At 42.6% G+C, this 14,280-nt stretch overlaps 1 protein-coding gene across 1 annotated transcript; it reads left to right on the top strand.

Moving 5' to 3' along the window:
* The first annotated feature begins 3,051 nt into the window (after window positions 1–3,051).
* Window positions 3,052–12,691, top strand: ZNF24 (zinc finger protein 24). The gene is made up of 4 exons (XM_006835067.1): window positions 3,052–3,138; window positions 6,807–7,311; window positions 8,112–8,259; window positions 11,863–12,691. The coding sequence occupies exons 2-4, from the start codon at window positions 6,892–6,894 to the stop codon at window positions 12,399–12,401; spliced, it is 1,107 nt and encodes a 368-aa protein (XP_006835130.1). The 5' UTR covers window positions 3,052–3,138; window positions 6,807–6,891; the 3' UTR covers window positions 12,402–12,691.
* The last annotated feature ends 1,589 nt before the right edge of the window (window positions 12,692–14,280 follow it).

Raw genomic sequence — 14,280 nt, 5'->3', positions numbered from 1 at the left:
ATCCTGATATAATCAAGATATATATAAGATATAATCAAGCCTTTAGTAGTCACAAAAGAGAAATTGGGAAGAGCAACCAAGTTGGTTGGTGGCAGTAGCTAAGTAGGAGAATGAACAGACTGGATTGGGAAGTCTCCTACAAAGAAGGAAGAGGTATCAGAAGATGGTGACCCAACAGTTGGCAATTCAGAGCCACCCAGAAGCTCTGTGAGCAAAGGAGCTGGAATCTGTTCCTATAAAGATGAAGCTATAACCAATCCAAACCCATTGCCAGTTGATTCTAACTCATAGCAACTTACATAGTGTGGCTGTGACTTTAAAATTTATTTATTTTTTTATTGTGAATTGGGTGAACGTTTACAGGGCAGATCATCAATTTTACATTCAACAAATAATAAACTTTGTTTCATTTCAATGATTCTAATCCCTCCATGTACCATCAGTTAACAGTATTTCTCTCTATTTATTTTAGTTTTTTTTTAAAACAAAACACTCAGGCATATATAATATACCACCAAAGGGCACATTCTGAAAGTCTATCTCCTGGCTGCCAGCTTTCAGTCCCTCTCTTTCCATGAATCTAGAGTCCTCAGCTGCTCCCTTTCTCCATGTCCCCATCTCTGCCTCCATCTCTGGTGTCGCTGTTTCTCTGGATAAGTTCCCGCATTCCTCTTGTTCTCTTCTCCCTTGATGGTCCCAGGGTCCTGTTTCTAGACTGTAACATTAACTACACCCCATTTTTTTTTACAATTGTGACAGTCACAATTAGTTATAATCACAATTACTCCCTACTGAATCATAAGAATCTTATTCCGATCTCTTTTTAGCAGACCATCTAGACAAGATGAAAACTATTCAGTGGGGACTCTCTGTCTTCCCACACACACTTAAACTAAACTCCCTCTTGAAATCTTGTAAGCCAGACTTTTCATGCCTTTATCGCCCCCCCTCCCCATTTTAGGTGTCTAAGTTGCCTGTCCCTATCTACCCTGTATACAGAGGGATAGCATTGATACTTGATATGAAGACTCTTTCCCTCTCTGTTGGTATTTTGAGTTACCACCTCCATGAGTGTAGGTCAAGTTCATCAAATTGTAGCAATTTACCCTCATTTCCTTTATCAAAAATTGTTTTCTTTTTTATCTTCCTCTAGGCAAGTTCTGATTATCATGCCATCCAGGCTAGGCCAAATGGGTACTATCTACAAGTTTGGGTGTTCTTGTGCATCTCTCCTCACTTCATATCAGTTGGATGCTTCACTCTCAACTCTAGCTCTCTGTGGCTATGTCCTTGTCCATGGTCTCAGGTGTCCACAGGTCTCACCACACTTTTGACCAACCAGCCCTTCCACTTCTCTCTTTTATCTCCAGGTCAACGGGAGTCTATGGAACATAGTTGAACTCAGCACATTTCTTTATTGCTGCCTTTCCCCCTCTTCCACTCACCAGTAAACCAATGTGGTTGCTAGCAAGCTTACATGCCTGCTCGTGTGTTCTCTTTGAGTTTCAGTCTTAGAGGGAGGTTAGCGACTAAATCTTTAAAGGAGCAGTAGCTTCATCTTTCTTCATTAGAGCACCTGATGAGTTTGAACCACCAACCTTGTGGCCCATCCCATCGCCAGCCTAGAAAATCCTATGGGGTAATTCTATTCTGTCACACCTAGCAACAATGATGTGGGGAGACGGAGTTTTGCTCAGAGTGAAAAGTAATGCTATACCATCATTTGATCCCGCAGAGGAAGATGGCACTTTGCAAAGGGGACATTCTGAATGAGGTAAAAAACTGAGTCCTGGGGATCTCAAAATGATCCTGAAAGGCTGAACCAACACTTCTAACAGAGATTTCAAACAGCAACAAGGCTCCTTTTGTGTGGAGTCTGATGCCTGACATGTGACTTAGCAGGGGCAGCAATGTAGCCAGCCCTGAATTCATTAATTGAATAAATATTTACAGAGTTTGTACCAGGGAGTCAGCATTCTGGGACCAGGTGGGGATACTGTGGGTGAATAAGACAAGATCCCTGTCCTTATAGGATTTATTGAAAAAACAAAAAATTAGGTAAATAAATAAGCCAGGTCACGCTACCAGTGCTATCAAAGGTAGTGGGCCTGAAGCTCCTGTGTCACAATGAGCCTACGAGCTGAGAACAGAGCAGCCAGGCAGGGGACAGACCACAGGAGTATTTATGACATATTTCAGGTAGTGGAGACCCACTGGAGGCCATTACAAATGTAAGGGTGTAATCTGAAGCTGGGTTTTTGTGTCTGTGTGTGTGAGATACAAAATCTGGAGCTAAGCCTGAAGTCCAAAATTTGCATTCTGCAAATTCATGTGAAATCTTTGATCAAAACTCCTGACCTGTCTCAGCTTATTGACCTGGATGATAAATTGTCCATCATAAAGTTCTGTTAGGAACCAAAAGATGGAAACTTGGTTTCAAAACTTGCTTTCTACTCTCTGAAAGCGGTTGGCACATTGTTTACTTATTCCTCAGTTAGCTCACCTGTGAAATGGAGATGATAAAAGTCCCTATGTTACAGGATTAAGGAGTCCTGATATGGTGTTCTGAATTAATGTGCTGGACAGCAAGATCAGTTAGAGCCGCAAGGTTGGCAGTTCAAGCTCATACAGGGTCTGTATGGGTCAGAACAGGTTCGAAGGCACTTTACAACCACAAACGTTATAAGGTTTTTGTAACAATTAAGCGACTGAATGCAAGTAAAGTACGAAGAGTAGTGCCTGGTACACTGTAGTAAGCCCTCATAAATATTATTACTTCTCTCAGAGCATTACTGTTAAGAGTCACATGTGATAAAGAATGCGAAAAGGCTTGTTAAACTGTAAAGACCATCTGAATGGCAAAGTTCTTTCTTTTCTTTTAAACGGTACACAGAACTAGGGCCTGTCCGCTGAGACAGGCTTCAGGCCAAAAGCCGGCTCAATGTGGTCATTGTCGTCGGGCCGCCCCTCCCCCTCCCGGAGCGCGTCCCCATAGCAACGAGGAGCTTCGCCTCTCCCCGCCCCCTCGGGCCAGCAGACCGGAAGCAGTCCGCGCCGGAGGCTTCTGGGAAGGGCTTGTTGAGCGGCGTTTCTGCGTCTGCCGTGGACAGCGAAGCCGCTGCGGTTCCTGAGCCGGAGGTTTGCGCCCGAACGGGGGAAGGGTATATGAAGGGGGCGCTGGGCTTGACGCTGCGGGCCGCTTGGAAGGAGCGGGTGAAGAAGCCGGGTGGTGATCTTCCTTGACTGCCAGGGAGGCGTAGGGAACAGGTCGCGTTCTCTGCGCCAGCAGCTGGGGTACAGGAAGGGAAGACGGAAGGCTCACATCCTCGCTATCAGAAGTGCGTCCTCGCTCATCCCTTGTGTCCCCAGCGATCTCCGTCCTCCCCCTCCCCCACTGGCCGGTTTTGTTCTAATTCGAGGCGCTGGCAGATCGCGGAGGGTTCTGGGACTCGTTTCTGGCGGAGGTGGGAGAGGGCGGGTGTGGCGCGAGGATTGCCGGGATTTGTAGTCTCTCTGATCTCGGACGGAAGTACCGCGGCTCAGACTTGTCTCAGGGTAGCCTTTGGCCTCTAGCAATCAAATACCGCAAGTGCCATGAAGAGGGACCGGAGGCCGCCGGGAAGGGGGCGGGATTCGTAGCGCAGTATGCTTGGATGACGTGGGGCGGTCACCTGGCACGATGCTCCCCACCCAAAATAGTCAGATAGTGGGCCTGCCTACCTTGTACCTTACACGTACCATGAGCACGGTGCCATGTGAGAATCTAAAGGAAGATAACTTTTTTGTCTACAGACGTTTGGGTTATTGATAAAGTAGATTCGTTCAATAAAAAAGAATGATTATGTTGGCTGAACTGACTTTACAAGGCACCACTCCAGAGTAATTAATTAAACTAGTATGTATTCCTGAGGTGGGCTTTTCTGAGATTTAACTTTCATCTTAATAGGATTACTAAGAGTTTTTTAAAGTTACTGATTTTCTGTTTCTGGCCTTAAATTCACAGAGTAGCTACGTGACTTACTCCTTATTTGTGTTGTATGCAATGCCACAGATGCGACTGCAAATACTAAGCACAAAGGATCAGGAATAGTCCAAGGCTTTTCTGAAGGTAGAAACTAGGTAAACTGAGTCATCCAGTTTAAGAACAGGATTCTGGGCCACTGCAAAAATTTAGGTCTGGTGCGTAGTGGTTACGAATCAGGCTGCAAACCTTCAAGTTAGCAGTTCCGTGGGAGAAAGATGAGGCTTTCTGTTCCTGTAAGGATTTACAGCCTTGGAAACCCTGTATAGGGCCCTTATGGGTTGGAACCGACTCAACGGCACTTAACAACAACAACATTGTTTAGTGGTGCTGAGTTGGTTCCAACTCATAGGGACCCTGGATAGAGTTACCAAGGAGCTGGTGGGTTTGAACCACTGACCTTGTGGTTAATATTAATAGACCAGTGCTCATCCTACAGAGTCACACCATATAAGAATACTTTTTCTTTGTAGAAGGAGTCCTGGTAGTGTAATGGGTTAAGTGTTGGGGTCAAACCCACCAGCTGCTTTGCAAAAGAAAGGTGAGGCTGGCTGTTTTCCTTAGAGATTTACAGTTTCCGAAACCCTAAGGAACTGTTCTAACCTTCCATATATAGTGTTGCTATGAGTCAGAATCCTTTCAATGACTGTGGGTTTTGGTTTGGTTTCTTCATGGAATTTGCAGTGCTTTAATGCAAGGAGCCCTAGTTGTGCCCAGCTGCTACGGAAAAGGTCAGCAGTTTGAACCCATCAGCTATTTCTGGAGAGTAAGATATAATCATCTGTTTCCGTAAAAATTTAGAGCCTGGGAAACCCTATTCAACCCTATAGGGTCACCATGATTCAGAATTAACAGTGATAGAGCATTTTTTCATTTTGTTTTTGTTTGCTTTTTTCCTGCCTCAGGTTTATTTGTACAAATAGCACAGGAGGACACCAGCTCCATACAGGTGGTAGCCCACAGGGTCATGCCAATCCCTCTGTCCTCAGATGGAGAAGTGTATTCCATCTTTGTGGGGGCCTGGGCACCTTTGGGAGCCTGAGGTGAGGCCTTGGCTGGGGCTGGAGTTGAAGCCTTGGCTGGAGCTTTAGTTGAGACCTTGGTTGAAGCTTCAGCCTTAGTTTGAGCACTGGCCTTGGACTTTGGCCAACAGAGCCTCAGAGCCTTGGCAGTGCATGCCCGAGCATGCTTCCCCTGCTTGGGATGGACGTTGTAGGCCAGTCGACTGAGCTTGCGGTTGATACCAGTTGGGATCTTAGGTCTGACCTCCTTGGGCGTTATGATAGCCTTGGCACATGCATCATGGCTTTGGCGTGGTTGGCCTGCATTTTCTTCAGGCCCTTCTTGTTGTGCTTCTTGGCAAAGCGCATGTTCCTCAGAAACTTCGGGACCACCCCCTTGAGAGACTCATATCATTGTGATCGGGGTTTCTTGATACCATTTCTGTGCCATTTTCAGGACTGGTTGTGCGTGGTATGGTTCTTGGACTTGGCCATGTCTGCACCAACGCCCGCAGCTCCCGGCGCGCCAGGGGAGTTAATTTTGTTTTTTGTTTTATGCCTGTCTTACATTTAAATGTATTTATGTTGTGCTAGCCTGGTGTGGCTTATGCATCAGACTGCAAGTCATTTCAGCTGCAAGGTCAGTGGTTCAAGCTCACCAGCTGCTCCTTGGAAACCCAATACAGGGTCGCTATGGGTCGGAATCAACTCGATGGCACTTAACAACAAGAAGTGACAGGATATTTATATTGTATGGCACCTGGTGTGTGACTTTAACTTTTAAAAAATGTGTGTAAAAAATTATTCTTTAACCAATTAAAAAAAGTAGTCACTCCTTTTGAGTTGAACTAAATGTGTTCACCAGTCCTTAATTGAAAATCCATGGTACTAGAGTCAAATGTGAGAGTTGGGTGGTACTCAACCACTCACTAACAAGTTGACCATTTGAACCCACCGCAAGGTGCTTTGGGACACAAGGTCACACAAATTTGAAAACCCTGTGCAGCAGTTCTACTCTGAGCACATGGTGTTCCATCTCAACAGCAAGTGAAGCATCAGGGGCAAATTCAAGGCCATGAGGTGGGGGGGCACCATTGGCAGTTAGAACCAATTCAGCAGTGCCACAGAAGAAATCCTGGCAGCTGTTTCTGCAAAGTTACAGCCAAGAAAACCCCATGGAGCAGTTTGACTCTGAAAGGTGAAGGCTCACCGTGAGTCAGAATTGATTCAATGGCAACAGGAAAGAAAACAGGCCAAATGTGTTTAGACAGCCTAGGTCTGGGCTGCAGCTGCTGCTGCTCTGGTTTGTTTTTTTAAATTATTACTAAAATAGAGTTTGTTAATTTTATAAAGCATAGGCTGGCAAACTTTCTTTTTTTTTTTTTTTTTTCAGGTCGTATAGTATCTGTCACAATTTCCCCTATGCAGTATGAAATGAGAACAAATGAATATGATGAATTTCAATAAAACTTTGTTTTTGGACATAGGAATTTTAAGTTCATATAATTTTCACATGTTCAGAAATATTCCTTGATGTTTTCAGCCACTTGAAAATGAGAAAAGTCTACTTCGCACCAAATGTATAGAAGCTGGCAGGCTTTATTAGGTAGCAATCTGTAGTTTCTTGACTTCTGTTATAAATTACTGATTGGAATTTTTAATCCAGTAAGAGAAAAGTATATTTTACTGACATCTTTTGTAAGTAGCTTCTGCACACCTTCTGAACCGATTATTTGGTCATGTGTATAATTGTAGTTTTGTTTGTTTGGTCTTTTGTACTTCAGGGGTGCCGGTGGAAAAAAAACGGGGAGTTTTCCTGAGTCCTGTGTCCTGCCTTGATTGGCCTGTATTGAAGTGTTGTGATTCAGGATGTCTGCACAGGCAGTGGAAGAAGATTCCATACTTATCATCCCACCTCCAGATGAAGAAGAAAAAATTCTGAGAGTGAAGTTAGAGGAGGATCCCGATGGGGAAGAGGGATCTAGTATTCCCTGGAACCATCTTCCTGATCCAGAGGTTTTCCGACAGCGATTCCGGCAGTTTGGATACCAGGATTCACCTGGGCCCCGTGAAGCTGTGAGCCAGCTCCGAGAACTTTGTCGTCTGTGGCTCAGGCCAGAGACACACACAAAAGAACAAATCTTGGAGCTCGTAGTGCTGGAGCAGTTTGTAGCCATCCTACCCAAGGAACTCCAGACTTGGGTTCGAGAGCATCATCCAGAAAATGGAGAGGAGGCAGTGACGGTGCTGGAGGATTTGGAGAGTGAGCTTGATGACCCTGGACAGCCGGTGAGCCTGCTTATCACCCTCCTGGTCGTAAATACTGGCACACTAGTGGGCTCAGCTAAGTTGGAATTCTGTATATGCCTGTTCCGCTTTTGCTCCCCAGTATCTGATCTGCTTTGTCATCTAGACTTCTGCAGTATCAGAATCCCCAATTTAGGACTTAACTCGGGTTGGGCCAGGTGTATAACCCTCATTTGTTGTTACTTGTTTTGTATGTCTTAGCATTGCTGAGTCAGTTCTGACTCAGTGACCCTGTATAGGGTTTCCAAGGAACAACGATTGGGTTTGAACTGCTAGCCTTGTTGTTAGCAGGCCTTTGCTTATCCTAAAGCGCCACACCAGGACTCTGTATTACTGATTAGTAATTCCTAATACATATGAAGTTGCAGTGCATAATTTGCTGATGCCACATGTAAAGTTAGGAGTCTTGGTATGGTGCTGTATAATAAGCACTGAACTGCTAACCGTAAGCTTGGCAGTTCAAATTCACCAACTGCTCCTTGGAACCCTTTACAGGGTCACTATGAGTCAGAACTGATTCAACAGCATTTACTAACAACAACATCATGTAAGTTTATGATGTTTCCAGTCCCCAAAGACAAAGATCAGGTTTATAATAATAGCAATAATAAAAGGTAATAATAATGAAAACTTCAAAAAAGGGAGAGGACCGACGGATGATGGAGTTGTTGAAATGGAACCCTGTCATACGTTAAGGACTACCTGTGTATGTTTTGCATATATTTTAGTGCTGATTCTTATGAAAATTCCTTCCCAACTGAACCAAATCTTACTGCTTCCAGGTTTCTCTTCGTCGTCGAAAACGGGAAGTACTAGTCGAGGAGATTGTCTCTCAAGGAGAAGCTCAGGGATTACCAAGTTCTGAGTTGGATGCTGTGGAGAACCAGCTCAAGTGGGCATCCTGGGAGCTCCATTCCCTAAGGCACTGTGGTGAGAACTGGAACTTGGCACTGGGCTAAAACACGAGCGTGTGGGCCTGGGCTGTCGTCTTCAGTTTTGTCTAGAACTCTGCTTGTTTTCCCTGTAAGGGAGGGGTATCACTGTTAGGTTGATTCCTTGCACACTCACTATGGGATCTCTTTTTTTTTTTTTTTTTTTCTCTTAACTGTTGATTTGCTAGCCTCTGATCTTTATTCCCAGACATTAACATCATCAGTTTCTGTTTTCCTTTCAATTTCTTTCTTGAAGACCTGTCCTTTCTAGACTGACATTTGCTGTACCCTGGGCCACTATATAGATCAAGTTCTCTATTTTGCGTTCAGTATTGCCTATTTTGGAATCCTGGTGTAGCGCTGTGGATTAATGCGCTGGACTGCAAAGTCAGTTTGAACTGCAAGATTGGCAGTTCAAGCCCACCAGCTGCTCTCAGAAACCCTACACAGGGTCACTCTAGGTTAGAACCAACTTGTCAACACTTAACAGCAGCAGCATTGCTTATTTGGGAGCCCTGGTGGCACAGTGATTCAGCACTTGATTACAAATCAAAAACTTGTCTGTGTGAACCTACCCCAGTGACTCTGTAGGACAAAGACTTGGTGATCTGCTTCTATAAAGATGGCAGCCAGGAAATCAGTGTGGGGCAGTTGTCTTCTGTCATAGGGGCCAAGTGGACAGCACCTAACAACAGCATTGCTTATTTGCTGTCTGTTTTATACCCTCTAATGCACCAGACTGCAAAGCCGTTTGAACTGCAAGGTCGGCAGTTCAAGCTCACCAGCTGCTCCTCGGAAACCCTATACAGGGTCGCTATGGGTCGGAACCAACTCGACGGCACTTAACAACAATAACTGTCAGTTTTCCACTTAATCGAAAGCTTGACCTCACCTACTCTTTGTCTTTAGGTATAACTAAAGTCTTTCTAAATTTTTAGCTAGATCTATTTTTTTTTTTCAACATTCTACCTAAAGCTATTTTACTAAGTTTCTTTTATGGAAATGATCTTCAGGTAAAAAGTGTTCGTGCAGAAGTTAGCTCCCTTAGCTACAAGATGCTTTTTTTTGTTATGAAGTGTCATAGAGTCTGGTCTGGCTCAGCAGTTCCAAAGAATGACTAGTGAGTTTGAACCACTGACCTGTGATTAGCAGTCCAGTGCTTATCCTACAAAACTGATATGAGGCGACTTCAATAAGTTCATGGAAAAATAGAATGAAAGATAAAGAAATTTTTCCACGAACTTTCTGAAATCCCCTCATAATTGTCTTTCCCAATGTATTCAAAAGCAACACTGAATACTTGTCTGTTTTGGCACAACCCAGTATCTTCCTCCAACTGCTGGGTCTCTTTTTCTAATTGACATTAATTTAAATGAAGTTTTGTGGGGGAATTGTTCTTTGAGATAGTTAGAGATAAGCTGATATGCCACAGAGTGAGACCTCATTTTTTCTCCCCACCTGAGTGGACAGTTTTGATAAATCAGAACTTTGGAATGAGGCTGAATCCTGCAATTTTATGTATCCCATGGGACATTGTTCTGTCCAATAAAGTTAGAGAACCATTATTTTTAATGTTTGAAAGTGGCATTTTCTTAGGTATAAATTGTCTCCCCTGCCTTAATTTTAGAAGAATTTTCACATATTTTTAAATAACCTTCTTAAGGTTGGCAGTTCAAGCTCACCAGCTGCTCCTAGGAAACCCTATATAGTGTCGAGTTCTGGTAGTGTAGTGGTTACGAATCGGGCTGCGAACCTTAAGGTCAGCGGTTCGAAACTACCAGCTGCTCCGCGGGAGAAAGATGAGGCTTTCTACTCCCGTAAGAATTTACACCCTCGGAAACCCTGTACAGGGTCGCTATGGGTCGGAACCGACTCGACGGCACTTAACAACAACAACAATGGGTCAGAACCCAACTTGAAGGCACTTAACAACAACAACAACAACAGTCTCTCAAGAGCTCTGGTGTGGCACTGAAGAATAAGGCCTGGACTAGTAATTGCTAGGTCAGCAGTTCAAATCCACCAGTCACCTTCAGAAACTGTATTTGTTGTTGTTGTTAAGTGCCGTCGAGTCGGTACAGGTCGCTATTAGTCAGAACCAGTTCGAAGACACTTAGCAACAGTAGCGATAGTCTTTCATGCCTGGAGCTTCTGCTTCTGAGTGTCACGTGCCCCGTTTCTAGGCCTCACTAACCCCTCTGTTCAGTCTATCTTTGTCATCCTTCTTTCCTGACGAGGTTTTATCTTTCCGTTAGTCATTTGTTATAGACTTGCTCATTTGCTGACTGCTACTGCTTTACCCTTCATAAACTTTTAAAAACTTGACATTTCAGTATGTTAATGAGACTTTTTTAAGAAAAACATTGTTATAAGTTCTGGTGTGCTGTGGGTTAGCACACTGTACTGCAGTGTTAGTTCCAGCTGCAAGGTTGTCAGTTCAAGCTCACTAGCTGCTCCTTGGAAACCCTATACAGGGTCGCTGTGGGCCGGAACCGACTCAACAGCACTAAACAACAACAAAATACATAGCAAATTAGTTTTCCAATCAATTGTTGTTAAATACTGTCAAGTCTGTTCTGCCTACTCATAGCAACCCTGTATAAGGTTTTCAAGGAGCAGCTTATGAGTTTGAATTGTGACCTGGTGCTGCTCAGTCCAGTGCTGCTCCTACAGCGCCATGACACTGGTTGTAACCCCATGTGTGTCGGCACACTCCCTAGTTCCTCTTGTTTCCTTTCGTCCTTGTCATCGCGTCTTCTCATGTTTGGTATTGCCCTTTTGATCTCATCTAGTTGCTTGGACTTGTTCTTATTTCTGTCTTCATATCTTAAGGAAGTGGTTTTAAGTGTCCCAGTGTTAGCACAGGATGCCCCCAGGTTATCTTCAGGCCCATCTGGTCAGGATTCTTACGTGCTTTGCATTTCGTCTAATCTTGGTTGTAACCTGCTGTGTCTTATTCATTGCAGAAATAGTCACTTTTTAACAAATTGGTTGTTACTTGTTAAGTGCCGTTGAGTTGGTTCTGACTCATAGTAACCCACCCTGTAGGGTTTCCAAAGAGTGGCTGGTAGATTTGAACCACCAACCTTGTGGTTAGCAGTCCATTGCGTATCCTACAAGTGCTATGCCAGGCCCATTTGTTTACCTTTGCCTTTGCATTTTGCTGTAAATTCTCCTTTGCTCAGAACAAAAGAGTATTGTGATAGTTTCCAAATAGTTTTATTTTTCTTCATCCAGTTTCATCCAGACTTAGCCACATCACCTTAATTATCTCCCTAACCAACTTAGAATCTGTCATCTTCTGCCCTTTATTTCTTGACTACCTCATATTGACCACTCACCTATTGAGTGTACAGCCTTTTATTGAGGTACAGCCTTTGAATCCTTCCTTATTTTATGGCCTGTTATTTTTGTAGCCTCATAATCAGTTATTTCCTTGGTTCCTTTTTTAGAGTAGGCAACCTTCTCACCATGCTCCAGAGTACTATTTATAGATGTGTGCAACACATTTACTTCTAACGGGTTTACAAAAATATTTTCTGCAGCTTTCTTTTTACCAGAATAGGAAGTGAATGATCTTTACTTTTTCTGTTTATTTCAGATGATGATGCTAGGACTGAAAACGGAGCTAGCGCTCCAAAGCAGGAGCTTCCTTCCGCAGTAGAATCTCATGATGCCCCCGGCACTCTCAATATAGGTGTTCCTCAAATTTTTAAATATGGAGAAGGCTGTTTCCCCAAGGGCAGGTTTGAAAGAAAGAGAAATCCTTCTCGAAAGAAACAGCATATATGTGATGAATGTGGAAAACACTTCAGTCAAGGCTCCGCCCTTATTCTTCATCAAAGAATTCACAGTGGAGAGAAGCCCTATGGATGTGTTGAGTGTGGGAAAGCCTTCAGCAGAAGTTCCATCCTTGTGCAACACCAGAGAGTTCATACTGGAGAAAAACCCTATAAATGTCTTGAATGTGGGAAAGCCTTTAGCCAGAATTCTGGGCTTATTAATCATCAGAGAATCCACACTGGGGAGAAACCTTATGAATGTGTTCAGTGTGGGAAATCCTATAGTCAAAGCTCAAATCTTTTTAGACATCAGAGAAGACACAATGCGGAAAAACTTCTGAATGTTGTGAAAGTTTAAGAAATTATTAAAAAAAAAAAAAGTCAGCACTCAGGTCTTTTTCTTCAGAAATGAAGACAAAATGAAAACCATGAAATGATACATGATGGTTTGTTTCCCTACTGACTGACTATCAGAAAAGCCACTGGGAAATGTAGAAAATTTTGACTCACCATTATTTTATCTTGAGCGAAGTGTGTCATACCTGCCTAGAAACTGAAATTTTAAACATAATTCAGGTGTTAATACCTAACTCTTCTATGTGATATTTATACTTTCTATTATTTTTCCAAATAATTAACTACCTGATTGTTTTTCACTTTTAGATAGATAGGTTCTTTCTGTCTTGATCATTGGAATATTCTTTGCAAAGATAATATTCCCTTGTACATGAAAAAACAACAGAAGTTTAAAACCATCTTTGCAAAATTTACCGTTTGTGTCTTTACCTAATTTGAATATTCACTTCAGAAAATCAGAGCTAAAAGATGATTAAATTAAATGAGCCTTAAATTTTCTGCTAAGAGGTGATGGTAAAGCATCAAAAAGTGAGATTACTTAAGATTAGGGAAGATACACACTTTGATCTAAAAATGCAATATATCAGTGCACCTAACTAAATGCAGTATCTTCCTGCAGGAAATCTCCAAAAGCTCATCCTTTATGTAATTTGGAGGCATCCTGCTAATGAAAGTAATGCTTTCCCATTCATCACTAGAAAGCAGACAGTCCAAACAACAGTGAAAACATGAGGTTGAAATTAAAACGTTAAGGAAGACTTTGTATTGAAAAGCAGTGTTGAAGGGCAAATGTATACCTAAGGGTCCTGGTGTGCGTGGGCTGCTAGAAAATGAGTCTTAATAATGTTTATTAATTCATTATTATTTTGCCTCCGTCTTTGTTAGGACAGAATTCTCTGACAAGTGGGCAGCAAGTATCAGGTGTGTTTGCTACTTTTATTCTTTGGTACAAAGGGGTGGGGTGAGCATCAGGCAGATAAAAGTCAGCTTTGTGTTTTATTAAACATTTTCTACCGACAAAGCACTGTGCTAGGTACTGTATTCCTACCATAAATAGGTAAGTATTCCACTGTAAATCATTGAGGGTTTAGTTGAAAATGATTTCATGTGAGTTAGCTTCTTAGCCTGTGTCTGACCAGCCCTGGAGGGAGGTCACCTCTGTGTGTTCTGGAGCCGTAGTTCTCTTACCAGGGTTGTATTGGCAGGGAGGGGAAGCGTGGTCACAGCTCTAAGAGCTAGCTAACTCTTCAGCAGTTTTCAGAGCTGAGTCAGATACTCTCACATTTCGGAAGTTTGTGAGTCAAGAAAATGAAATCTCCAATAACATTAAGATTGTACGCATGTGTTAAATTGAAAGGACTGTGCTGTTTGAAAAATAAAGCAACTAGCTTATTAACAACTAGTTCATTAACAGAATTGACTGAACTCTTTGTATTTTCAGTTTTAACACATTTTTTAAATGTATTAAGGTATTACATTGTAGTGGTAGGATTACATACTCCTTGGCCGAGAATCTCAAGTGCTGTGGTTGTACTATTTAGTAGAAAACTCTGGAAGTTGAAATAGTATAAAAAAAGGCTTTTTTAGAGAGGGCATCATTGTGTGGGAAACGACCCACACGAACACAAATATAGTTCCAGAGATTTTGGTTACATCTGGTGCTTGAAGCCAATTCAGACAGTGAGATTTGCATGAGCCTGTTAAAAAGTATAGTCCTAAACGCAAGGCCAGCTGGTGGAGATGTGATGCAGAGTGGAGCTTCTTTATAGATTTTCTGATAACAATTAATTATAAGAAATGTGCTTTATAGATTTCAGATTTATTGAAGTATATGTAGTAATGATATAATTAATGTATTTTAAGTTATACAAAATGTAGGG

Source organism: Chrysochloris asiatica, unplaced genomic scaffold (genome assembly GCF_000296735.1).
Source record: "Chrysochloris asiatica unplaced genomic scaffold, ChrAsi1.0 scaffold00015, whole genome shotgun sequence".
In the NCBI taxonomy this organism is placed as follows: Eukaryota; Metazoa; Chordata; class Mammalia; order Afrosoricida; family Chrysochloridae; genus Chrysochloris; species Chrysochloris asiatica.
The sequence above is the reverse complement of the archived record's forward strand: the minus strand, read 5'-3'. Positions and strand labels throughout refer to the sequence as shown.